Source organism: Arctopsyche grandis, chromosome 4, assembly GCF_051622035.1.
Source record: "Arctopsyche grandis isolate Sample6627 chromosome 4, ASM5162203v2, whole genome shotgun sequence".
Classification (NCBI taxonomy): Eukaryota; Metazoa; Arthropoda; class Insecta; order Trichoptera; family Hydropsychidae; genus Arctopsyche; species Arctopsyche grandis.
The window spans coordinates 9,817,642-9,845,441 of NC_135358.1; the positions used below are offsets into that span (position 1 = coordinate 9,817,642).

A 27,800-nucleotide genomic window follows, 5' to 3' on the forward strand; every position below is an offset into this window, starting at 1 on the left:
CCATCAGATAAATTCCAAATACATACAAACGTACACATGATTTTCAATCCAAACAATGAATTTTTCAAACACAATAAGCGAACCCAACTTTTCAACAGGACATGCACACAATCGTAATGTGGCAAAATTGAAATTCGATGGTGCGGTCACAATCGCACATAAGAATCGAACGGCTCTCGTTCGTTCCAAAGGAGCACGTCCGTAAGGAAATGGACGGGCGGGAGAGAGAGATAGAGGGTGGGCGGGCGGTTTCACCCTCCCCCGGCCCACCCCAGACGCGTCCCGCGGCGGGTTTTTCTCGCCTGATAAAACGTAAAAAATGGACCCGGGCCGAGGACACAATGGACGTCGGTGGCAAAACTCGAAAAGCGAACGAAAATAATCGAAGCGGTGCAGATTGGACGAGTTGACAGGCGTTGTGGGACCCAGGGGGGGCTTCGGTATCGATCCCACCCCAACCCACCTCCCCCAAAATGCCCCCATCCTACCCCACATTACGGCCCATTAAGGGGCGGCCGAGTTGCGCCACCTTATGGCTGTTGTTTATTGTCCGCATAACTTCTGGTGTCATTTTACGGCCATTGTTCGACCGGCCGATAAAAATTACCAGTAACACGCACCCTCCCCCTCCCACTCGGTTAAATACGCGACGATTTACCGCGACGCCGACGCTCAAACTTTCACAACGGCCGAACCCCTTCAGGAAGTGGCAGACGACATGCGGAAGATAAGAAGACACGAATGACAAATGTGACACTCGACTCGATTAATAAATCAAAACAAATAAAAACACAAAATATAAATAGTGGGTATAATATAAAAGTGGGTTTGTTTGATATTGTAAATGCATTACGTATGTACATATGTATGTACATATAATATGTATGTACTTGTTCTGACATGAAGTACATACATACTCCAGGAGAATATAAAAATATTTTTGTAGAAAATATTAAATATTAATCCAAAAAATACCACAGCGGTACAAAAATAAATGTCTGCCATAATATTAACAAATAAAATTCTTACAAAAGTACATGCATATGTATATATATATATATATATATATATATATATATATATATATATATATATATATATATATATATATATATTTATTTATTTATTTATTTTATTGTCACAAATCAATACACACTCGCCATTACAGATTTGCTCCAATGCGACGGGTGTACGTTAATGAAATACATAAACAATCAGAAATCAGAAATACAGTAATACATACATATACAATCAGAATATATAGAATATAACAATTAATCAGAAATAATAATCATAGTGACATCTATGGATTTCAGATTACTGTGTATAATTAATACAAATTATACACAGGCAGATTTTTGTGACAACAGGATTAGATTTAATACCAATTTTCAGGAACCGTTTCAGCAATGATCAGATAAAATTGGCAAACTCTGATAGAGAAACGATCGATTTGGAGTCACAAAACCCCCAAATCTAACCAGCAGTGGCGAGGACACGAATCTATGACCTCAGTGATGCTAAATATATACGCTATCACTAAGCCAAACTGCTATATATATATATATATATATATATATATATATATATATATATATATATATATATATATATATATATATATATATATATATATATATATATATGCATATGTAAGTATATACATATATGTATATGTAACATAATACCTGTATTTGGTAATAAACGGAGTGATTTAGTTTTGATTCCCATTATATGAGGAATTTTTCAAAATGGTAAAATAAACACATGCAATAAAAACAATATAAATAAATGGATAAAGCCATCATTTATTTTTAAATATCTGAAGATTTAAAATGACTATAAAAATGGTTATCGTGTTAACCTTGTTTGAGTGATAAATATGCCAACAAACATATGTACCAATGTAATTACTTTTATTACATATGATTATAAAGTCAAAGAATGACAATTATTTACGTTTATTTCGTTGTTTATTTCGTATAAAAATTAAAATAAATTTCAAAATAATAAAATAACAATCAAAATCCAGAAATTAAGTCCTACATACACCACTACAATACGACCACGATTACAATTTTTTTTTTTCAATATATGTATATATGTATGTACATATAGTACATATTTACCACGGTGCCATTACGAGTTTTGATCCAAGTCAACACCTATGTATAACGAAATTTGTACATATTTTTGAACTTTTTATACATTTGTCACATTATTATTGTATATATGTTCAAACAAACGTGAGATTCAAGATAGTTTGCCCAATATTTTGGAACCGTTTCAACAATGAAACTGGTGGGAAACGATCTATCTGGAGTCATAAATGTAGTATGTACATATGTACATACATACATACTTATATCCAAGGTCTGGTCGGCAACACTGGGCCAGGGATTGACCCCATGATCCCTCAGTTGATAGCACTATTTGCTAACTATTGCAGTTTAATTAAAAAAAAAAAAAAAAAAAAAAAAAACAATTTGACGGAACACAAGTGTTGAATCCATTTTCGGAATTTTCCCTTCCCGATACAAAATTTCCAACTAAAGATGACAATGCAAAAATGAAAAAATCAGAACACGTCCAAAGGCATTTCGAGAATTCTCGCAACCGAAACGTTACGTGGAAATGTGAAGTGTTCTCTATGTACATTCTTTCAGTCGCTTTCTTCGAATACTTTGAATATGTACATACGTACATACATCTTTCGCGTTTTATTACAGCGCAAGTTTTCGACTAAAACGTTTCATTTTAAAAATGAAAAAAAGCAAAGAAGACTTGACACATTCGAAAAGTTGGATGACGCTGAAATAGCGGCTGTAGAAAATATTTATTTGGACAGCCTATTAGAATGTGCCGCGTGCTGTTGACAGACCCTTGATTGATGACCGCACCGGGGAGGGCTACGGTCCCTAATACGTGTGAATAAACTTTTAATAGGGGACGACATTACATTAATACCTCATTTTTTAAATTATCTCGGATATAAAATTAATGTTCACAAATTAATTTCAAAAGCACGACGAGCAAACAACATCCACACGTGCCGTAACTATCCTGTTCAGAAATACCTGTGGCTGAATGATTCATTCCGATCGAATCAACACCGAATCTTTCAATCAACATATTAGCACGATCTATACGTGCGATCGTTACTCGAAGGGAAATTAATGTTTCGCGATACCCGTCGGTAATCAAACCGACGCGGAGAGGAGAGTCCGCGCGCCGAGAGGAATCCTCCGTTTCCGATTGAAATTCTGAGCCCTCGATGACGATTAGGACGAAGGGTGGGAAGCGAGGAACGAGAGAGTAGAATCACCGATGGTGTGAGTGAAACGAGAGGGTCGAGAGCACACTCCGATGGGCATTATTACGTTCAACCACGTCGAGGATGTGGCGTTGAATGTTTACCGAGCTCAATCTACGTCGACCTACATAGACGGCTTTCTGCGTTCGAGCCTTGAACTTATTTGACAGCAAAGCTCCAACCATCCATACGTAAGTGCGATTCGCATTTACATCGCCCTTTTTCTCCCCAAAGCAACCCCTCTAATAATAAATAATTTTTGGGAAAATATAGAAGTTGATCGTACGAAAACGTTCCTTTGAAAATCTCATTCGATTTAGTGAGACCCCCCCGTTCTCGGCGCGACTGTCACTCAAACTCGAGCCTCTCGTATTCAAAAAAAAAATCATACGCTGCACGAAAAAAAAAGTGGCACGCAGCCTTGTTCAAACCTCAAATCCCGTCGTTTATTTGAGGGTTCGCGTGTGCTTGAACCGAGGTCGTGCAATAAACGGGAGGGCGCGAGGATACTTGAGGATACCGTGTGCTGAAGACGAGACCCTAAAAAATCCTTTTATCTACACTCTGCCTCTTCTCCTTCCACTTCCTTTCCTTCCTTGTAGTCTCTCATAAAATTAGGCGTTCTTCACTGGCGGCTGCGAGATGAGTGCCGGTTATGAGAGTGGGTTAACGTAATCAGAGCATTCCCCTTTCGTTGTCTTTTCCAACGAAACATCATAAAACAACGTTAAACGTTAGTTTTTTCGTATCTTCATATCGCAAAGCTCAAAAAAAGACAACTCCATTACTGTTTTAAGAACGATACTACATATTGTTTGAAGCAAAATGGTACTATGATGAATATACATATGTCACACAAAAAAATACACAAAAAATAGACACACAAAAAATAGACGTCTTTGTAATGAATTACAGTACTCAGTGTCTAAAAAAGAAAAAACCTGTGGTGATAATTGTTTGACTCCTCACTTAATTCCATTCGTTGGTCATACCAGTAATCATAAATATAATCAGAATTTCAAAGATGAGGAATCAACAGGGAAAATGTATTGTTCCAGCGAGACGGGGCGGGGCTGCTATATTGCCCATACAAGCCAGAGCATCACTGGCTACAGTTTGAGCGTGATGATGACCTGTTCATCTGACCTTTACAAGTGTGCCTTTTATTATTTTTGGAGCTAACCTAAAGCACACGTGTGCGAAGGAAAGCCACCCACACTGGAAGAACTGAAGACCATAATACAAAATCAAATCGAACAAATAAAAACAATGGGAAGTGTGGAGACGAATTTCCGTAAACGGCTGTTACTAAAAAAGGTCACCATTTGAGTGATAAAATTTTGTGTACATAAACATTTCAAAATGGCATACTTTTACTTTTACTTTTGTGTCAATAAATAATTTTCACACAAATAATTGATGGAGTACTGTTTAATTTTTAACCATCCTTTGTATTTACAAATATCACTCATAATCAAACATAGTGAAATGACAAGCTGTAGTAGAACTACATGAATTGGCACGAACTAAAGTTATATTTTTTTTATATTTAATAAAACGTTACACTCATTGAGTATGTGTGTGTGTTCACATATGGGCCACTTAACGCTGGCACAACTATTATACATATGTATGTGTTATAAGTACCTTTTGTCTCGTTTGCGCAACTATGTATAACACACACCTACATACATACATATACGACCTCGGAAGTTTAAAACGAGTTTATACATTTAAGAAAAGCTAAATAATGACCGGCAGATAAAATCTTCGAGACATATTTCACGGCGCCGAGGTTGACAGTAAACTTTTCAATTTCATCCCCCTACCAGCGAGTGCCACCCCCTCCTCAGAGGAATCGCCAAGTAAATAGGTTTCTGTAAATAGAAGACCGACGGAATATTCTACGGCACCCCACTCTCTAGGTCCTTCGAACTTTGTCACAGACATGGAGTCGTGCCACTTCGCAACATGAACTATGTAGATACGAGTGCGTTCGACGACAGCCACGTTTCACGGTTCGCGTTGAAAAATCGCATACCCGAGTCGCCAGCACTCGCCGGAGATATATCAACGGAGACTCTTCATAAACGTCCGAACAATTACTTTCGCTTCGAGAAAACACGCTAGTAAAACTCGGAATGGAAAAAAAATATGGGAAAAACGGCAGGTCCAACCCACGGGCAAACCGAAGGATCGCGGTTTTTATTCACCTCATCTCTCGTTCTCCCATGGAGCCGGAAAAACCTTCGACGTAAAACCTGCGGCAAACGAGACGGAAAATGGGACGCGAGCCTGTACCCACCCCTCCTCCCTCCCCGTATATATATATATATATATATATATATATATATATATATATATATATATACATATATACATATACATATGAGAAAGGATCATAACGATGCTGCACGGAATGGTCGAATTTACGACGAGAAGTTTAAAGGCAAATGACTGCGTATATAAAATACAGCGGTTACCACTAATTTGTGTGCTATCAACCTGTAAATCACAAGCTAATTAATGTCGCAAAATTTTATATATATCTGTATGTATATTTGAAAACCATTAATTTGAGATTTTTAACACCATTCGATTTATATTTTAAACAAATATTACAACACCACATTTGTCTTTTGGGAACTTTGCAGTGTCCTTTTGTAACTTTCCAATTTATTTTATTTTAAACACAGATAAAGCTTAGTCTCTCAGTTAGAATACCTTTCCAGGAGGTGAATTATCTGTACTAGGGAAAATAAGATAATGAAAAAACAAGGAAAGGTCAATGATTTAGCAAATTTAATTGGTAACAAATTTTAGCATGGAATCTTGTAGACAATAGAATATCAATAAACAATATTATTACAATGTGTATATTATTACAAGGTTGTAATATGCTAAAATCTCCACAGGTATAAAATATAATATGATTAAATTGAATTATTGTCGAAGAATAAAATCACCTCGCTCAATTATAGATCAGATTTGACACATTTACAGACGCTCATCAACATATTTGAGGTCAGAATAAATTTAGGAAAGACCAACACAGGAAATGTAAGAAACCATCATCCACCGGTATAATCTAAAATATATGGAGTCCAATTTATTAATGGGTAAAAACTATTATAGCAACCCCATAGTCCTTGATCGATTCGCATTCTAGTGTCTAATTCTAATTCGCGAACGCGAAATATTATACTAACGAGAACTCCAGTGCCAGATATTCTGTATTCTGTATTTTTGTGGCAACGATTGTCGTGCGCGCGATCGCAATTTGCGTAATAATCCGTTTACCGATCAATATATACATAATTATCATTGCGATTATTTATACAGCAACGCATGATATTAAATATAAAAATAAATATTATGTCTAAGTGCAAGGTTATGTGTTACTCCAGATCCAGATCCACCCCCGATCGTACCTTTCCATATCTTGTTAGTAACTCTTTATTGAACTGGATCGATTCAACTGTTGATCTTGGGGTTGCATTCCAGAGTGACATAAATTTCCCTGTTCATATCGAATCTGTGTGTTGCTCTGCCCCACGAATGCTTGGGTTTGTCGTTCGTAATTCTCGACACTACCATAATTCCGCTGTTTTGAGATTGCTGTACAATGCTCTAGTTAGGAGTATCCTTACACTAAATCTCTATCTATGAAACTTGAATATGGACCCGCCATAGTCCCCTTTTTATGGACCCGCCATAGTCCCCTTTTTCACACTCCTAGAACTGTGGCTTTTAGTTATTCTCCCATTCCTCGTGGCCTCCGTTTCTTAAATTCACTGGATGGTGCCATTGACATTTGTCACGTCTCTCTTCATTATCTGCACCACTTCCTAAGTTATGGAAGTCGCGACCATTTAGAAAGGTTGAGTTAGTCTATTTAATTATGATTTTATTAAGAATTCTTTTTTTTATGTCATGTTTTATTTTGTTATCTTTTTTTTATTTAATTTGTATATTTTATATATAATTTGTTTATTTAACTTGTATTTTTTCCTTTTGTACTTCTTAATCTTTTTAGCACACTCGTCGCTTTGGAGCAATCTGTTGCACGAGTCTGCTTGATTAATTGATGTTGTAAAAAATAAAATAAAATAAAATATAACAATATAGGTACATATATAATAAATATTTAAAGATTTAATATTATACACGTATGACATCGACTAATAATAGCTATGGCAACATCAACCAAATCGAAGTCATTTCGCCGATGAAAACGTTTCTACGGGTTATTACGATGATTTTTTCCACCACAACATCCAAAATATCAATGTCCAAAGGAATTTCAATCAAAGGAGTCATCCTAAATAAAATCTTTTAAAAAAGTAAGCTACATACATATAGCGTTAATCACTGTGAATCTTACCAAAATAAAAATAGAAAAGGCAATTGAATATTTTCAAAAGTCGTCAACCAAATAAACAAATGCTACTAAATGCAAACTATGCAAAGCTACTTTTATAGGCATTAAAAGAGTCATTACAGGTCTTCACGACCGTGATATTTCATAACAACTAAAATTAATCGCCAAACAAAGTAGGACTATTTGAGTATACATATGTAATAAAGTCATGTTATTGTTTGTAAATTCAAATATAATATCTTATTACGTTTCATTCCACATTCTCATAAGCAATGTTGCAAAATCTACGGGAAAAAAATCTCCTCTCTAATATTTTCATACGATTTAACCGCGTATTCACACATTTGCACGTATTCAAAGGAATGGAAAACTCGGCGTGTTAATACAGCCGGAATGGGTTTATTTTCTAGCGCGATAGATTTACTTCTATAAATATATTTTTTCGTTTTTGCCTTACAGCGGTAATGGGTTAAGGCTCGAATATTGCGAATAAATCTGACCGGCAAACACTTTTGCGAATAGGGAGCGTTCACAATTCCAACTAATAGGGTAAAAACAAACCGGCCCACGTCTCCCCTTATCTCCTTTTAATGCTACCCCGGCAAAACTTTTCGTAGAGAGGGGCGCGTAAAACGAATATAAAGTAAAACTTGACCCATTTTCGCGGAGCGATGGAAAACCCGCCCCTAAAGTGGCCATTTATTATTTAAACAAACTAATGTCACACACACACACACACACACACACACACACACACACACACACACACGCACTCACACACAAAGTGAACAATCATCAACCCCCAACACCATCGATAAGCTTTTATTAGAATTCATAACCGACACTATAAACATACACATGGAATATAAAAACACGCACATACTTGCACGTTGTAAATATAAAAGTAACGAAAAGAAAAACCAAGTCAGACATAAAAATGTCATCAATAATATGAGGGAACGTGCTTGATATATTACATTTCCATTTTTCACGGCATGGGATCCCTTTTCACTCTCATATATAGATTTGACGTGTCTCTTCCATAGTCCACATCCTATCCTTAGCATTATAATAAATTACGTAGCATGTGTCTCGCGTGATGAAGTATTTTATATTCAGTTACATGGATCTTCATGAAAAATCTCGTACGCGTTAAATAACTCATTTTTATATTATATTTGACACATTTTAAAAGTCAGTGTAAGTGTATAATAAACAATAATAGAACGTTTTCAAACTTTAAACAATAGAAATTATATCATCATTATCTACAGCCATTCACCATCTTCTGCTGGATGAAGGCCTCTCCAACACGCCTCCAGTCGTCTTTGTTTTGCGCAACTATATTCCTTTTACCCTTTTGCATTCTCTAGTGTACCATTCTAGCACTTATTTTGTCTACTTTTCTTCTATTATTCTGGCCACGTGACCCACCCTTTGCCATTTCAATATCTTCACTCTATCCACCATATCCAGCTTTTATATATAATATTTTGCTATCCAACTTCTACGTGTTAATACGTCATGCCCGTCGTTGCTGGAGCTGCTGGGTCTTTATATCATAATAATTATGTAGTTGTACCTCCTGCCCGCACACTACTTTATCGAATGGCTCCTATTCCGAGAGCCATCCGACTTCTCAATGAAATCGTTGCTGCTGAGCCTGGCTGTGATATTTTCCACCCCAGTGAGCGTAGGTTATAGGAGATTATTTAAACCTATTTGTCTGGTAGCCTGCGCTCATCATTATTTTCATAATTGAATGTGGTGTATTAGTGGAATTTTGATCTTCTATCTTTCATTTGGGCCTCGCAGGGATGTTTTGTATTTGCGGCTGGTTCTTATACATATATTGGCACTGGCTAGTGCAAGACATTCCTTACTTTGTACATATTTTATAATTTAATAGTTTTTCTTTGCCTGCTATTATTATAATGATTTTGTTTTTTTATGATTATGTACAAATATATTTTTGTCTGTGCATATATGTATGTACCTATATTTTTTTTTCTCATCTCTGTATTTTTTCGACCATTGTGGCGCATTAGAGACTTATGTAATGTCACAATGGTCCAAACTTAAAATAAATATCCACTACCCTTGTCATAATTCTCACCCACGTATTCCATTTCCTGTCTTTCCTCGTTATGCCAATCATACAGCGTCCCATACTTCTTTGAATGCATTGAACTTTGTGTAACATCTTGGTGTTCAATGTCATTTCAAGTTTCACATCTATACATCATCACTTGCAAAAATATATTGATCAAATATGGCATTTTTGATTTAAAAACGACATTCATTCGTCCAAACGCACTCCATTCTAATTTAATACGTCTCTTTATTTCTTCTTCTTTACTGCCAGACATGTCTATTATTTAATATAACAAATAATATATATATTCTATGTAATTTATTTGATGCTAAAAAATAATCTGTTTTATTAGCACGAGTGTTGGCGTTAGACGTGTGCTCGCTGTATAGGTGTATGTCAGCAATTTGAATACGACACGAGTCCAAGTTGAATAATGTATCAGTAGTTGCGAGCGTACACTCGCTGTCAACGATAACAAATTCACTAACAACCCTCCGGGCACAAGACAAATTGCCCGTGGAAGCTGAAGCTAGAGTTGGAGAAAAGAAACCTCGTCTTCACAGCGACAGATTTGCTAATCCGACAAAGTGAAAATCATTAATTATGCAGTAATACAGTGAGACGCGATAGACACCGCCGCACCGATCGAAACCCGAATACCGTAATTTAGCGAACGAATCACTCCACCGACACCATTATAAAAGTGAACCAACTCCATTCCCATCATACAAATGGAGTTGGTTGATATGGTTAATTTGTGAAATCGGAAATAACCCGTGAAATGCGCAAAATTATTTGGTTTTTGCAGCCAAATACACAAAAACTAAAATTCATAACAAATTTTTAACGCAAATATATACCAGCTAGTAACCATGCTTGGGTTAGCTTGTGTACAGTTTAGAATGAATATAATAAATACTGTAATATTCATATGTATTATGATGTAAAGTAACCTTAAAGTGATGAAGAAAATCATATTAATCAGCACAACCGTTCTCATATTTTATGGTATCAGATCGACAGACAGACGTTGCTTTTATATATGTACATGTTTCAGTCAAATTGTATTACCAATTGTAATATATTTTGAGTAGTTAAAACATGTTTCATCTATCCAACGAAGCTATTTTTTTATATGACACAATGGATTTAGAATCTGACTGGTTAGAATCAGTTAATAAATTATATTCCGTTTCTTTCATCCACTTTTTGAATATGATTCGCTGAACCTAGGCTTTCAAGCGACCTGATTTTGATATATTTTATTTCTCAGTGCTGCTTTTCATGAACACATTACTTGACTAGCAATCTGAGTCGAAAAGCTACATTACTGTTTTAAACATATTCTTAAAGTTATCGTAATGCGGCACCCATTACTTTTATTCGTAATACCTAGTAAATACTAATATCTAGCATTATTTAATTCTAAAGCATTCGTAAAAGCTTCGAAGATGTCAAAATTCAACTGTTATATTACAACTGGTGCACATTGTTGAGTGTGTATTTGCGCTTGTAGAGATATAGTTTACTAGTTGAATTGTATTCGAATATGAATGACCTAAATGTAAACTATGTACATACATAGTTTTCCATTACATTTTAGTTAACTAGTTATATAATAATAGTCCAAAGTCATGGGAATAGGTACATTGATTTGTCCCAGTTGCCAATTATAAAGAACACTACCTATAAATCTTATCTGGAATAATTTGTTCACACGAACAACACTTGACATAGTAGGTATCATAAAATGTGTAATATTTGCACGTTCTTAATTGAAACAATAGTAATACATATGTTGGAAAGTATTAGAAGATAACTCACCTGTGAACATCGTTGGGGTCCAACTCCACTATTTCCCCGGGGAATCCCCTCCAAGAGGGTGGTGCACCGGGGTTGTAGAAACCATCTCGACACTCGCACCTATAACCAGCCCTCCTAAAGCCTCGACCCTCTTCACTCACACACTGCAACAATGACGTACAAAAACAATTAGCCATGCCTTTGAACACACGCATAATAATATCATAAGTATAGCTAATTGTAAATAAAAAAATATATATGTACGTAATAGCTTTAATTTTACGATACGATACAAATGGCATGAATTCGTCTAAAGAAGAAAATACAATCGACGATTACCAGGTAGTATAGCACGCACGCTAAATTATAATAGCAGGTGGGTATCGCCTTTGTTGGCAGAATTGTTCCGAATAGCTTTAACCATAATTGTTGTTTATGGTCGTATGGTAACTGTGACGACAAAGTTGGCGAACCGGAAGCGCGTGATGGCGTTCAACGAGACCGGAACACGATGTTCGCTTCGAAACATAATGCAAATTCTTATAAACTATGAAAGCTACGACGAAATTTCTCACCTAAAAAGGGCAACTACATATGCACATACAAAATTCAATATTCCTCGCGTGTGTGAATTAAAACTATTGAAATTCTGTATATGCGTGGAAATTTTAAAAAGGTACATAATATATGCAAAATAAACACTATAATAGTACTACAAAATAAAACATATACACAGGAATTACTACTGTTATATTCTTCGTAAAGTTGAACAAAAGGGAATAAGTGTGTATTTTATTTTGAAGAAAAAAAAACAATATTACAATTTTCCACCCCACAATCCACTTTTCATATAGGAAAATGTGAAAAATTAATAAAACGTACACGCACTGAGTTTGAAACATTTTCACTTCAACTTTTGCGAATCTTAACAACAAAAGCTTCATAAAATTGATACGCCTTTCGTTCGGCCCACTTTTCCAGCGCGGACAAGATTGCAAGAGTTACAAAAACAAGATCGACAATTCATTAGTCAACGTCTTGAAGTCCTTTCAATGATAAAATTCAATATCGGCCGTCATCCCGAATTTTATTGTGTCGAGCGTACGGAATTGATGATCTCAACTATGTATAAAGTTAGGCCCGACTTAAAAACAAATAAAAAACGTCAACATCGTAAAATCACCCCGCATACACCACATCACAATGCTAAAACTGTCAATCATAGAAAATTGAGTGATTTTATTTTAATTTTATACATAGCATAATATGCTAACCAGCAGTGTAGGCTAGTGGTTAGCATATTATGCTTTCGAGTTAAGTGATCACGGTTCGATTCTCACTAGTTGCTGTTGGCCAAAACTTGGTTGGTGACTCGATCTTTTCCTTTCAGAGTTTGCCAATTTCTCTGATTTTCTGCCAATTTCTGTGAATTGGCATTTCCTTTCAAATCTCTCTTGATAATCTCAAGTTATTCAACGTCTTGAGGTTCGCCAATTCCCATATTAAAATGCTGCAAAAATTTCTCCATATTGTATGTTACTATGGATGATGTTTGTATGAATTCACATTGTATAAAAATGCTTGTATTAGTACACTTGCCGCTTTGAAGAGATCTGTAAAGGCAAGTGTACATGTTGAAATAAAAATAAAATACATTTCGACCATATGTAGGTGCCATGACAGGTTGCCCCAAGGCGACACCTGTGGTCAGATTATTTGTACATAAGTACCAAAAATTCAAAACATTACAATAAAACCACTATTACACACAATATAGTCATCTACGAACAAATTGGAATAATCAACAACACATTTTTACAGAGTCGGTAGCATATTTGTAATAATCAACAGTTTTGAGATGTTAAAATAATAAAAACTCCAATTTGCGAGAAACTGAAGTGGAGGTATTTATTGGATCCGTTAAATAGTTTTGCTAAATAATCGGCAACTCTAGCAGGAGACGGTCGATCTGGTTTTTAATACCCACCGAGATCTCGCCAGTAGTGTGTATGAATCGAATAATTACTCGATTTCAACCGGGGCTTGAACCCACGACCTCCGTACTGGTCATATCATTCATTGGGTCCATATCATTGGGTTTATATGAATTTTAAAAACATCATACCGATACCGAAAAACCACGCATTTATAACCATTAATAAATAATAAATAAAATATGCCATGCTTCGCGCAAAAAAAAGTAATTCACCTAATGAGACGCGTCAAATGAGAAAACTTGGTACTAATTTCGCATTCGAATTATGGGCATTAAAAGCGATTAATTTGTCCGGAATTTTGATTAATTCGTCCGTGGGGGCGCGAAACGTTCTATTTCAGATCTTAAAAAAATAAAGAATTTTTATTAATTGCGCGAGACGGCAATGGCGGGGAGGGGAAGGGGGGGCGGAAAAAGGGGAGACAGAGGGAAAACTGGCAGACGCTATCGAGCATGGTCAACGAGAGGAGAGCTTCTGTAATCCAGGGATAAACCCGGTCCGGACTAAAGTTAAATTAAATCCCTCTCGTGTGGTATGAGGCGGGGGAGGACTCGATTTCGATCCTATTCCGCCGAACACAACTGGATTATTTATTATTTATCGCTGGCGGGGGGTGTACGTTTGTCGTTTTACGCACGTCATTCTAGACGTGGCTACATCCAGTTTGGATGCAATTGATTACCACCCACACTCCCTGGGAACCGATCGCAAATATATAAAAATCACCGTATGTAGAATCCATCTTCACATAAACAGGCGCTAATATAGTATTCAGTGTAAGAGGGCTCCGTATATCTATTACGTCAAAGTGAGACAAATGTTCCTTAATTAAAGCCTAAGCTCACCTTAGTGGTTTCTTCGTCGCAACGGTGTGGACCGCCGAACAATTTCGCCATCATCGAGTCACACTGGTCCAGTCGCAGAGGTCGGAAAATGCCCGCTACGGCTCTGTAACAAAAATTAAATTAAATAAGAAAGTACATTTTTGGATATAAAAGCCCTCGTTCGCGGTGGGGCGGGTCTCAATCGTATTACACTCGCGCGTCGATATTATGATAACATTTTCCCCCTTTGAGCAGCAGCGCGTATTTATCCGTATGAAATGCGCTCAATAAATCTCGCAGGCTCTGCAGATGGAGCCAAATTGCAAAATTCCATCGCTCAACCCCCGGGGGACTGTGGCGGTTCCGCCACGCTCGTACCCCTCCTTCGCCCACCCTCGTCAACCCTCCCCAGACGGAGGACTTCCGTTTCGTGGGAAGAGCGCCCTCAACAAAGTTGCTGCAGCCGGGACAGTACCGCTGATACAGACCTACCCCGAATCCCCGACGATAAATTTCACCTCAGAATTAGAGCAAACAACGCCAAGAGATTTATCTGAGAAGCGATTTTCGCGCAAACGGAAATCAAAACGGCTGCCGACAATTTACGCACTGGGGTTTGAATATGTGTGTGTGTGTGTGTGTGTGTGTGTGTGTGTGTGTGTGTGTGTGTGTGCGTTCGTGGGAAGTATGCAAGCGCGACGAAAACTTTTCGACCCAAGTTTCACCCGAGAAAAGAGTGAGAGAGAGATTTTCAGACGTGGAAATAATAAGATTTTTTCATTAAGTCGGTCGTCCGTCTGTGAGCAGTGAGACCGTGTAATTTCCAATAAGCTTCAGTCCATTAAGCGAGCTTAAAGCTCACACTCGGAGTAAACTCAGAGTACATACATACGCTCCGTATGACAGACGGTTCCAACTTCCTTCAGTCGTATCTCACGTTTTTGTCAAGCGGCACAAAACCAGCTCAAGGGAAACACAATTATGTATACACACACACACACACACAAAGAGACACTAGCACGGAAGGGGAGTTATTTCCTTTATTATTACGCCACCACTCGCTCTCGTCATTGCCGAAATTACTCCTGAAGTTGATGCGTAATAACGCGCTAACGTTTAATTATTTACCTTGTGTTCTAATCACTTTCAATTGCGCCGAAGAAAGACCTGAAAACACTACTTTCGCATGGGAAACTTTGCGGCGAATCCGACTCGTCGAACTTGCGTTTCAAATTACACCCTCAAATGCTCCATAGCTCAACGCTTGACAAAACCTCCAATGGTGTACATACATACATATGTATGAACATATAATAGGACAGAATTTAGCTTTATTAAAATATCTGGGAGACGACCATTTTGGAACGAATCACTTTAAACAATTAATTTCAGAATTAAAAAAAATATTTCATGTTTCCATTTCTTATTTAAAAGTACATATATTATATGTTAAGCCGTGGAAAAATGTATTAGAAATATGCGGACAAATGTAAATGCTTTTGACCAAAAATACTCGAGTAGGTATATGAAACAGTTATTACCACTTATTACCATATACGTAGGCTACCCATTAGGAGAATCCAAAATGACAATGCATGTAACAAATAACAGGCAAGAAAAAGGTTTTTCTACGAAGAATTTCTCCCTGATGAGTATCCATGTCTACTTATTACAGCATTGCATTTTAATTTTTTTTTATTTAAGAATATTTGGGAAAAGTGGCATACATAAATTTATATTACAAAAATGCAAATATCAAATAAGATAAAAATAAAAATAAATCGGAAACAAAAATCCGAAAAGAAATATGAAGGGCTCAAAATAGAGGAATATTGAAAAATGGAAGAATTACAAAAACTCATTTATTTTAAGAATATCGTAATTTTTGAAAAGAAGGATTCTCTAATGATTTTTAAGTAAATATATTTTTGGAGTCTAAGAGTATGACCTCTCAAATGAATGTTATCGTTAAACGTAAGGAAACCATCAGAGGACAATTGTATGTAATGGTTATTTATAATTTTATATACTTTAATTAGATCACCTTTCATTCTTCTCGTATCCAAAATGAAAAGATTCATTCTTTTCAATATCATTTCATATGAAAGTGATTTAAGTGATATAAGTTCGGAAGGCATTTAAATAATTCTTCGTTGGACTTTTTCTAAACATATGTACGACGTATTTTTTTTAAATGAGGGTTCCAAATTGAAATACATACATACATAGGTTTTATAAAGTTTGACCAAAAGCTTGGTATTGAGACAGTCTTATTAGGAAGTCCTCAACCTTCAACCCTACAGTTCAGTCGATAACCCCTGGCCTAATACATTTGTCCACGACTGTATATTAAATATAATATTTAATAAAGGTAAAACAGGAAAAAATTCCTACATGTATAAATCAAAATCGAAGTAATTATTTAATCACTTTTAAATAATATAATCTCATTTATTAAAAGGTCAACTACATTTATAAATTGTATTAAAGAAAAAAAATATCAAATTCAATATTATGTGATGAAATGTTTTAAAGCCAATGTTTAGGGGTGGGTAGACACCGTAACGATATACAGTTAAAAACTTTCTCAGAAAATTTTTCAATACTCGGGAGAAAACGACAACAAAATCGATTCAGCCTTTGTCTACTTGGTATTTCAGGAAGATATATAGTCAAACGTTCTATTTTATATTTATTAAACAAATAAAATGTGTAAAAACAAATATGTATGTAGGTAAAATGTAATCATCAAAAAATCTAATTATATTTGAGACTTAAAGTGCCGTTTCCAATTTATCAACTTGACTTATGCAGATATAAAAAAATAACAGCTAAATCTTGAGTATCCTGAGGGGGAATAAATATTTAATAGGGGATTACCTTTGCTTTTCGACGGTGAGCGCGATGGCGAAACCGTGCAACCATATTTCAGTGCTGTGAGGATTACACTCGAGAAACGGTGGTACCCACACGCCACTGGTGTGGTTCCACGAGAGTGCCAAAGCCTTCCAGTAATGCTCCAGATACGCAGTGTTGTTATTTTGAAATATCACCTGGAAAAACAAAATGAAAAACGGCGTATGAGAGTGCATTCGCCGCGAGACAGATTTTTCGCAGATACAAGTACACAGACATATCTATGTTTTGTTTGTCAATCCCCGTAATGTATCCAGCACTCGTTGGATAGAACCAGGACATTTTAAATGTTAATAAAATTGAATAAAGTCTTCAACGCCGACCATAATTTGATGTTTGAACTTATGAAGTCCTTTAACCGAGCATTTCTGCGGCTATTTTATACCGCAATTACAATTAAAAAGTGTAAAAAGAGTCGTTGCGTTCGATGAAAAGCGTTCGTCGCATTTGTAAAGTCGGTCTGTGTTAATAATGAAAGCGGTGGGGAACATCGTTGTCGCGAGACAACAGTAAAGTGACAAACGAGCCCCTTTGTTTTGCGGAATAGGGTGAAAGGGTAGGGGAGGAGAGGGCAATTAATATTTGGACCCTTTGTGTGAACTCGAATTTTACCAAATAGAACCTGCAAGTAATTTAACCGACTGACGTTTTCAAAACGAAAGCAATTAACATCAAAATATCTCATTAGCATATTCATAGTCTCGGCGACGCCGACAACGTAATTTTTTGTCCACGGAAAATTTATACATATATAATATATGTTTATGCATATATATTAAAGCGGCGTGATGATATACCTATGTACGTAAGCATAGCATTCATACTCAAAAGTCGACTCTAAAATGTTGTCATCAGAGGATTTTCTCTGCAAATTAACAGCATAACACATTCCCTCTAACTGTCCCATTCTACTCCAAACTAGGTTCAAAGTGCAGTTCTGGGTAAGCGTATTTAAGAAACTTTACATATATCGTGCACGAGACACACATTCAAATGTTTTAATTTCCTAGCATAATTTAGCAGATTGTGTGAAAATCTGACTGGGACAGAAACGAGGAAGTTTCCTTAACAATATAACCAAATAAATTTCTAAATATATATGTATTTATAATCAATAGTTTTCAAGATACAGAACTCTTTTGTAGAAACGCTATTGTCAGCTACAATAAAAGTAAATGGTATTTGCGACGACGTTAGTGCATTTATACTTCTCTATTTCAAGTGTTTGTATGTAGTGGAATTGTCTTGATAAAGGTTTATATCTCGAGTGATTTCACGTATACCTTTCGAAATGAAAAAAATCCGGATGTGACCAACCCATGACTTTATCTTTGGATTTGAGGAAAATAAGAAGACCCTTTGGACCATTTTCGGTAAAATAGTATCCTTGATTGACAGTTATCGATAACGGTGTATTCCATATTCGTTATCGATCACTGTCAAGCAAGGATACAAATTTGCCGAAAATTGTCCAAAGGGTCGTTTTGGTATAGATCACTGTCAAGCAAGGATAAATACTACCATAAAATTTCAACGACATAGGTCGAAAGTGTCGTTTTGAAAGGTCGTGTATAATGCATGGGTGCCATGAACTTCACATTTTTTTCTATATGTTTAAAACTATCTTAAAAAAAACCACGTGCCACATTCACCGCTGTGTGATTTCGTCCATAGAAGTTTTCCATTTATTATTATGAAAATGGTACATACAACGTTGTTATGGCACTTACATATGTAATGATGACACAAATGACGGCACTTAAAACGTTTTGTTCTTTTTATTTACTTTTTTTCTAATATCTAAGATTTATTGATTGCTCATTGAATGATTAAAATATCTCGCAGAAGAATTATAGTTGATTAATAAATGTTGAAAGAATGAATTCATGGATTATTTATTTATATAAAAATCTCTCCTGAAAACTTAATTTTCTCGCACTTGAAACATTATGGCTTGGCACCCCTCATCAAATGTATTTGCACAGAAAAAGGGTGAATAGATCTAAAGAAGACAACATAGACAAATAAATTATAATACCACGTGGTGTCTGAAGTGGAGCAACCCCAGGTTAATTTGTGGTAGTCCTACGCCGACTGCGTGTATCCCATTGTTCTCGTCGATGACCTTCTTGGCCAAGGCGGCGGCCGAGGGCGCCAACGCCCCTGCACGGTCCTGTGCCGAACGCTCCTGCTGGTGAGCCAACAATCGAGACATGGATCTCGCCAAATTTGACGCAGATTCACGATCCAAAACAGCTGTCTGCAAAACAATACACGCTTCTAGCACACAGGAAGTTGTCACTATCAAACTACTATATATTTCAATTTTGCACATGCATACATATGTACATATGCAAATTTATATTCAACACGTTAACAAATTGATTAGAAAATACATATGTAAATAGAACGTCCATTGTTATCGAGGTGCTTGGACTTGCAAACCAATCACAAAACAAAAGTATCATAATAATTAAATATTCAAATAAAAAAAATGAATTTCTTTAATGAAAATTCAAACAATTTTCTATTTACGTACATATATGTAAATATTAAGGACTAGCTGTATTACCCGGCTTCGCTCAGTGTTTATAATATAAACCGCTTAAACATGACTAAGCTAATTTAATTAAAAAAAAAAAAAATTTAAAAATTTAAAAAAAAATAAATAAAAAAAATAAAAAAAAAAAAAAAATCAAAAAAAATATAAAAAAAAATCAAAAAAAAAATTTAAAAAAATCAAAAAAAAAAATCAAATTTTTTTTTTTTGCCTTCTAGGGCTTCGCCCTCGGCACCCCCCTGAGCCTTTGCCTTCTAGGGCTTCGCCCCTCCACGCCCCATGAGCAATTGCCGTTTAGGGCTTCGCCCCCATGATCAGTTGCCTTTTAGGGCTTCGCCCCTCCGCGACCCATGATTCAAAGCCGTCTAGGGCTTCGCCCCCCTTAGTTAATGCCTTTTAGGGCTTCGCCCCCCGCGCCCCCAAGATTAATTGCCGTTTCGGGCTTCGCCCCCCTTAGTTAATGCCTTTTAGGGCTTCGCCCCTCCGCACCCCCATGATTAAATGCCGTCTAGGGCTTCGCCCCCCCTAGTTAATGCCTTTTAGGGCTTCGCCCCCCGCGCCCCCAAGATTAATTGCCGTTTAGGGCTTCGCCCCCCTTAGTTAATGCCTTTTAGGGCTTCGCCCCTCCGCGCCCCCATGATTAAATGCCGTCTAAGGCTTCGCCCCCATGATCAGTTGCCTTTTAGGGCTTCGCCCCTCCGCGCCCCCATGATTAATTGCCGTCTAGGGCTTCGCCCCCCTTAGTTAATGCCTATTAGGGCTTGCGCCCCATGAGGCTGGGCCCCCCGGGCCCCCTTCGGGGCCCCACGGGGCTGCGCCCCTTGTGGCGCCCCCTTTTGAGCCCCATGGGGCTGCGCCCCATGAGGCTGGGCCCCCCGGGCCCCCTTCGGGGCCCCACGGGGCTGCGCCCCATGTGGCGCCCCCTTTTGAGCCCCATGGGGCTGCGCCCCATGAGGCTGGGCCCCCCTGGGGCCCCACGGGGCTGCGCCCCTTGTGGCGCCCCCTTTTGAGCCCCATGGGGCTGCGCCCCATGAGGCTGGGCCCCACGGGGCTGCGCCCCTTGTGGCGCCCCCTTTTGAGCCCCATGGGGCTGCGCCCCATGAGGCTGGGGCCCCACGGGGCTGCGCCCCTTGTGGCGCCCCTGGCGGGGCCCCATGAAGCTACTCGCCTTGCGCCCCCGCGGGGGTGAATCCATTGAAACGAAAAAAACAAATCGGCGCCCATGGATCGAAAAAAAAAAAATCGAATCACGTGTTCGATGACGTCACCGATCTACGGACGACGACGACGACGAAAACGACGACCAAGGATACATACAAAGTCTCTTTCCAAATTATAGATTAGATTGCAATGCAATTTACCGTCAAAATTTCTATGACCAATCAACGGTCAATAATTTTTAATCACCGGTATACCGGTATTTATCGGTAAATGTAATTTTTATACGTGAATTTACATAGTATGTGGTTACTTTTCCTAAAAACGTTGACCGAAATTGAATCGTAAGTAAATAAAAATAAATCATACTAAAAAAATGCATATTAGAGATTTATCGTCAAATTTCACTAGCAATTTTTTTCTACTACTGGTGTCTACTACCAGTATTTACCGGTAAATGAAAAAAAGCTTTTTTTCCGTGGATTAAATTACTGTGTATATATAGTTTTAGTACTTTTTAGACTGTATGTGGTTACTTTTGTAGACATAGTAGAGCGAGTGTAAATCCTAAAACGGCAGTACGTGGAATACGTAGTAGGGATTGCAATTTATTGTCAAATATCATAAACCGGTAAACGGTAAATGATTTTTACTACTACCAGTAAATGAAAAAAGGTTTTTTTTTTTATTAAATTACTGTATGTGGTTACTTTTCCTAGAAATGTTAACCTAGATATAATGATAATTAAAAATAAATCTCAGGTGTATAGTGCCATATATGTAAATTCGTACTAATATTTTTTAACCAATCATATTTATTTATTTAAAGTTTGGACCATTTAAAAGATTTCATCATAATTGAAACAACCGTCTGTTCGCATTCATTACGATTTGGTTGGTCTGTTTTGCCAGTGAATTTGCCAATTTGAAATTGCTACACGTGTACGTACATATAATACTGAAAATAAACAAATTCCAGACTAAGTTATCCATAATACCCCATTTGCACCGATTTCTAATGTAATATAATTTAAAAATACGTCTGTATATGTATTCGCGATAAAATAGTTTCCGATAATTACCAATGGCAAAATTTTTCCGATTTACCGGTAAACCTGTTTACCGGTATTGCAATCCATATTACATACATATATGGTTTATATGGAAATGTCTAATAACCATATACGTACATATATGTATTTAAAACATATAAAAGTAAATACATATATTTAAAAAAAATAAAGTTTTCAATTTATGTTAAATTTTTGTAATTAATGCTCAGCAATTTTTTTTATCCAATTTCGATTTCTATATGTCAATTTTTAAAATAGCTACACTTATAAATAAATCATTTTGCATCGGTTTAAATCACACTTTCCATTTCAATGAATATAGAAAAATTTACAATCTAAATCGAATATGTCAACACAAATGAAACCGTTGAATAGACACAAAAAAATATATATTGTATATATGTATATATATATATATATATATATATATATATATATATATATATGTACATACATATACACTTGATTAAAATGTCTGCGCATCGAATCGATCGTGAGTAAATTCAATTTGATATATGTATGTATAACATTGGATAAAAAAAACTCCTTCAATCATTTGATCATTAATCATTATTCAAATATTGAGTATGAAAGCATGAGAGATTCGCTTCGAAATTTAATACACTGTACAACTTTTTTATTCACAAACATAAATAGCAGTAAAAAACCTGTAACACTTTTTTAACTTACAATTAATAACACGGGTATTATCTACACATGTACAATGCACTCTCAAAAGAAGCTTCATTAACTAACCACCCGTACACTTTTGGATAATTAGGAAGAAATGGGAAATTCTTTGTAGTCTGATGAATAAATATTGCTATAAATGTTATCGATACTAACGGGTGGTGGTTTGGGTGTGACATCGAGCACGGGAGATTCGCACGGGTTCTTAGCACCGGGCGGAGCTCCAGAGGGTGCATTTTGTGGCGAGGGCTTCTTCTGTGGGCCCACTTTGCCCTCTTGAGCCCCAGCAGCACCCAGCAGCGTCACCAGCAACAGCCACACTCTCCACATTGCCACCTCAGGTCACCTCATCGTCCATCACTGTAATTTAATTAAAAATTAATTACAGAAAAAAATTATAGTTAATCGTTAATATGTACATATGTATAGATTCTTCAATTTCCGGTATTTGTATATCTATACATAAAATCACTGATCGACATGCGTGAAATCGGTATGCACTGGCACAAGAATGCACGAAGGTGCGAACGTTCGATGCATGTGCATCGAACTGCGAAGCTGAGTTTTACGTTCATAAGTGCTTGCACGACGGATTTATATTCTTTTCCCATTCGACGGACATGTTGGAAATTTTGTGATGTAGCTCTGGATATTGCATTCTAGATCATAGTCCTTGAATGTATTCAAAAAGTCAATGTAGCCGAGTCAGAATATCTCCCATAAAGAAACTCATACATGTATGTATGTATATGGAAAGCGACGGATTTAGCTCCAGTTGTAGCGGATGTTGTAACTGTATGCAGTTTGTAAATATAATATGTGGATTGTGATTCAAATCAAATGAAAACATTCCACATATACATATGTAAGCTTGCGAATAGTATGCACATGCATTTTAAGAATATATATGTATATATATATATATATATATATATATACATATATAACTAGCAGCGTGGAGTATGGTTAGCATATATTATGTCGGTCTCCGTGACGACACAGAATGTTAAATAACAGAAAACGCAAATATCGGAAGGCAAAGATCGAAAATCGAAAGATCTTAAGTCGAAAGATAAAAAAAAAGTGGTGCATGGTAAACGGTACATACTCACTTAATTTGCGCCAGCAGGATACAACAGGAACAAGAGGAACAGGCTTTTCCTCCCGTATTAATGTGCGCGCGCAGAATACGGGAGGAAAAGCATGTTCCTCTTGTTCCTGTTGTACCCTGCTCGCGCAAATTAAGTAAGTACATATGTACCGTTTACCATGCACCATTTTTTTTTTTTTGATCTTTCGACTTAAGATCTTTCGATTTTCGATCTTTGCCTTTCGATATTTGCGTTTTCTGTCATTTAACATTCTGTCTCGTCACGTAGACCCATATTATGTATGTATGCTTTCGAACATAGTGGTCACAGGTTCTAGTCCCACTAGTTGCTGCTAGCCAGACCATGATTTGTGACTCCAGGTCAATCGTTTCCTACCAGAGTTTTCTGATTTTCCAATTTATCTAATTTTCATTGAAACGATTCCAACAAATTAGCAACCTTTACCCATTTATCGCAAGTTTCGAGTTTTCAGCATCTTGATTTTCGCTGATTCGTATACAACTACTGCAAATTTGTCCATAAATGTCTCGCAAATTTTAAGTTTTTCATTTCAAAATTTGGCAATTTATACATATGTATATTAAAAAAAAAGCTCCGAAATGTAAGTTTATCAAAAATATATCAATAGATGTTTCTATGATGCTTTTTAAAATAATTCTAACAATTGTGTATAGATGTTTGTAATTGGCCTGGAAGGCGCATTGGGGTTTACCTCTTGGGCTTTCTTGGTATATATGTACATACATATATGTATGTACATATGTACATATGTATGTAAAAATAAAAATAAATAATATATATAATATTCATAATTAGAAAGCGATACATGCTATTTTTTTTCGAGTCGTTCGATTTTGAATGATTGGTTTTGAACATGTTGAGGAACTGTTGACTGAAAATAAGTCTTTTTATGTTCACAATTTAGTATTGCGGATTTGTAGACCACGATTAAAGCCCACTGTCGTAAATTAGGCGAAGATTTCCAAAACACTTTATACCTCACGTGTGATAAATTGTTAACTGCTGACCGTAGATGGTCTACGTGCAAGAAAATGGACACCGTAATAACTCATGAAAGGTTAGACAGGATACAGCTAACAAGTGACTTCACACATAAGGCCAAATATTTTATTTTATAAGCATCATAACATATATTCGCCCCACCTAAAATAATAATTGTTCAGTTTAATGGCATACGTTTTTACGTATTTTCTACAATTCAATTGTGTGTAGTAAATTTTCGTCAATATTTTCGATGTTTACGAGAACGAAATAAAATAGATCGATTCTACATAGTCGAAATAGATAAAGAAAAAAAAGAAATAAATAACATTGTTTAGAAATGTGTTGAAAAGTTCGGTCTAGTGTGAAGTTCGAATTTGTTGGTCTCTTAGAGAACTTGTTAAAAGTAAGTTGTATTGTACATATGAAAAAGGAAAACCTACAAGAAGAGATCTTCAAATCCCTAAACGCACAGCTTTCCAAACTTTCGCGTATTGTGCGTATATGTATACTCTTCAACGCCGTTCTACAATATAATAAATTAACAAATAAACAAGGATCGACCTCAAATGTCATCGTTCGCATTCATGCTATTTATTTATTTATTGATATCGTAACGACCCGATAACGCTTTTTGCAGGTGCGTCGGAAAGGGTTTTCGCACGCAATTTGCGGCATTAAAAATGTGCGGTCTCGCCGGATAAATATCGCCGATCAGGCCGCGCCGGTCGTTTTATTTTCAATAAGTGTGGACGCCGATTTCCCGAAACCGACCCGACCCGTTTCCCGGGACTGCGAGGGTCGTTTTGCGACGACCCGCCCAACAATGCTCGGAATTCTTGACGCCTCGCACCCGAATTTATGCCGATATTAACCTTTTGCCTGCCGCGGACTCGTTCGCGGAATGAGCGCAAAATTGCGTCTTGGGAGAAGGCGAGAGAGAGAGAGAGTGTGGTGTTTTACATCTGCACTTTACGAGTTTTACGTTTTGATGATGAAACGGGCGCAAAATGAACTGGAAAATTAAATTCAAGCCATCCAGTGGCGTGCGCAGATATGTACATACATATGTACATACATACATATACGTACGTACATTGGGGTGCACCGAAAACAGCGAATTTTGAAATTTGGAAACACCTCTAGCTATAAAAGTTTTTCTGTATTATGGGGAATCCATAAAAACTAATTCTTTCCATTATAGGGAATGCGTAAGTTCTAAAAAATATACATATTTGCACTGCATGGTCCAGCTTATTTAAGTTTGTGATTGCACCGAATTCGAAGGTTTTTTTTTAATTTAACCTCAGTTTTAGTAGTTTATTGTTTTCAATTCACCACATCATATAAATGGAATAATTTTACATAAAAAAAACACCTGATATTGGATGCTTCGTCACATTATTAAGGTAGGAAAAAAATATCTAAAACGCGCACCTTATAAAAACTATATATGAAAACTACTACAGTCTCACTAAGAAAAGATACATTATTCGGAAAATACTTACGATGTGTCACAGAAATTCATTTTTTTAATTTTAATTTGTCTTTTAATTTAAATATAAAATTATTTCAAAATATTATCATTTTTAGTAAATACTAGACGTGAGAAACGAAGTTTAATTAAGAAACATCGACAATATACTGGAGACGCGAAAATACTGGCGTTTAAGGTATGCACGACAAAGTCTTCGATTTTTTTCGTACCTTAGCCGTTCTGACGAAACATCCCATATTAGGTGTTTTTTTATGTAAAATTATTTCATTTATAAGATGAGGTAAATTGAAAAAAATAAACTAACAAAACTGAACTTAAATTTTAAAAAACCTTGAAAATCGGTGAAATTTACGATTTTCACAAACTTGAAAGCGCTGGCGGCAGTGCAAATATATTTTTTAGAATTATTATATTATTTTTTACGGATTTCCCATAATATAGAACAATTTTCCAACTAGAGGTGTTTCAAATCCCAAAATTCACTGTTTTCGATATATATTTTTTGAGAACCGTGGCCCCCTTTTGCGTTAAATATTTGTCTGTACCTCCCCCCATATATTCTTGAAAAAAAAGTGCATATTAAAAATTTTAAATTTATATTATATAAACTTTATTTTATAATTACAAATTAGAACATACACGCGTAATATTTTTTTTAAACACAATACATTGAAAATAAGTAATAAATTGAAAAATAAGTATAAATAAGTAATAAAGTGATCCTTGTGCCTGATATAAACTAGCGAGCTAATTTATATCCGACTCAAATATTGTTAGTGACATACGGAGAACGCATATTTTTTTACAACATCAAAATGGTTACGAGCTTTTAAGAGAAGATGCATAACTCGACTAAATCCAGATTTGACGAGATAAGATGTAGGAAATGCAGTGAAATATAAACTTGCCTTTTCCCAAAGCTGTAGAAATATATTTGCTATTTCAGTGCTGCTCCAAAAATTATTTATATTTAATTAAGAGACTATTATATTTATTTAGATAATATAAAAATACATATTTAAACACATTCCTAACCTTATTTAAAAAATATTTGGCACATCTATTTTCAGATATGCGATAGATTCTCGACATTTGCCAACCATTGAAGCTGCCCCATCGGTTGCACAAGCTTACTAGTATATTTTCCGAAATGCAAACGTATTTTCAGTTTGATGGCAAATAAAATATTTAAGCTATTCTTTCGATATTTGTTAAATATAAAAATTGTATAATTTTATTCTGAATGTGCCTCCCTTAGAGATCGGTTTGCCTCCCCAAAAGTAGAATTTTGGTTTGTGCCTCCCTTGAGATGGTCTGAGCCTCCCATGTGGAACCAGGTTGAGAAACGCTGCCCTAATGTACATACATATTTACATAT

General features: G+C 36.2%; 1 protein-coding gene across 1 annotated transcript in view; it reads right to left on the minus strand.

Moving 5' to 3' along the window:
• Window positions 1-23,170, minus strand: part of smog (G-protein coupled receptor 158 smog) — a 72,224-nt gene extending 49,054 nt beyond the window's left edge. Inside the window, exons 1-5 of the mRNA XM_077429114.1 lie at window positions 22,967-23,170; window positions 19,368-19,589; window positions 17,294-17,466; window positions 14,435-14,537; window positions 11,614-11,756 (exon numbers count right to left, since the gene is read on the minus strand). Of these exons, the coding sequence (XP_077285240.1) occupies window positions 11,614-11,756; window positions 14,435-14,537; window positions 17,294-17,466; window positions 19,368-19,589; window positions 22,967-23,140 (815 nt within the window). The 5' untranslated portion in view covers window positions 23,141-23,170. The remainder of the gene's footprint in view (window positions 1-11,613; window positions 11,757-14,434; window positions 14,538-17,293; window positions 17,467-19,367; window positions 19,590-22,966) is intronic.
• Between the last annotated feature and the right edge of the window lie 4,630 nt (window positions 23,171-27,800).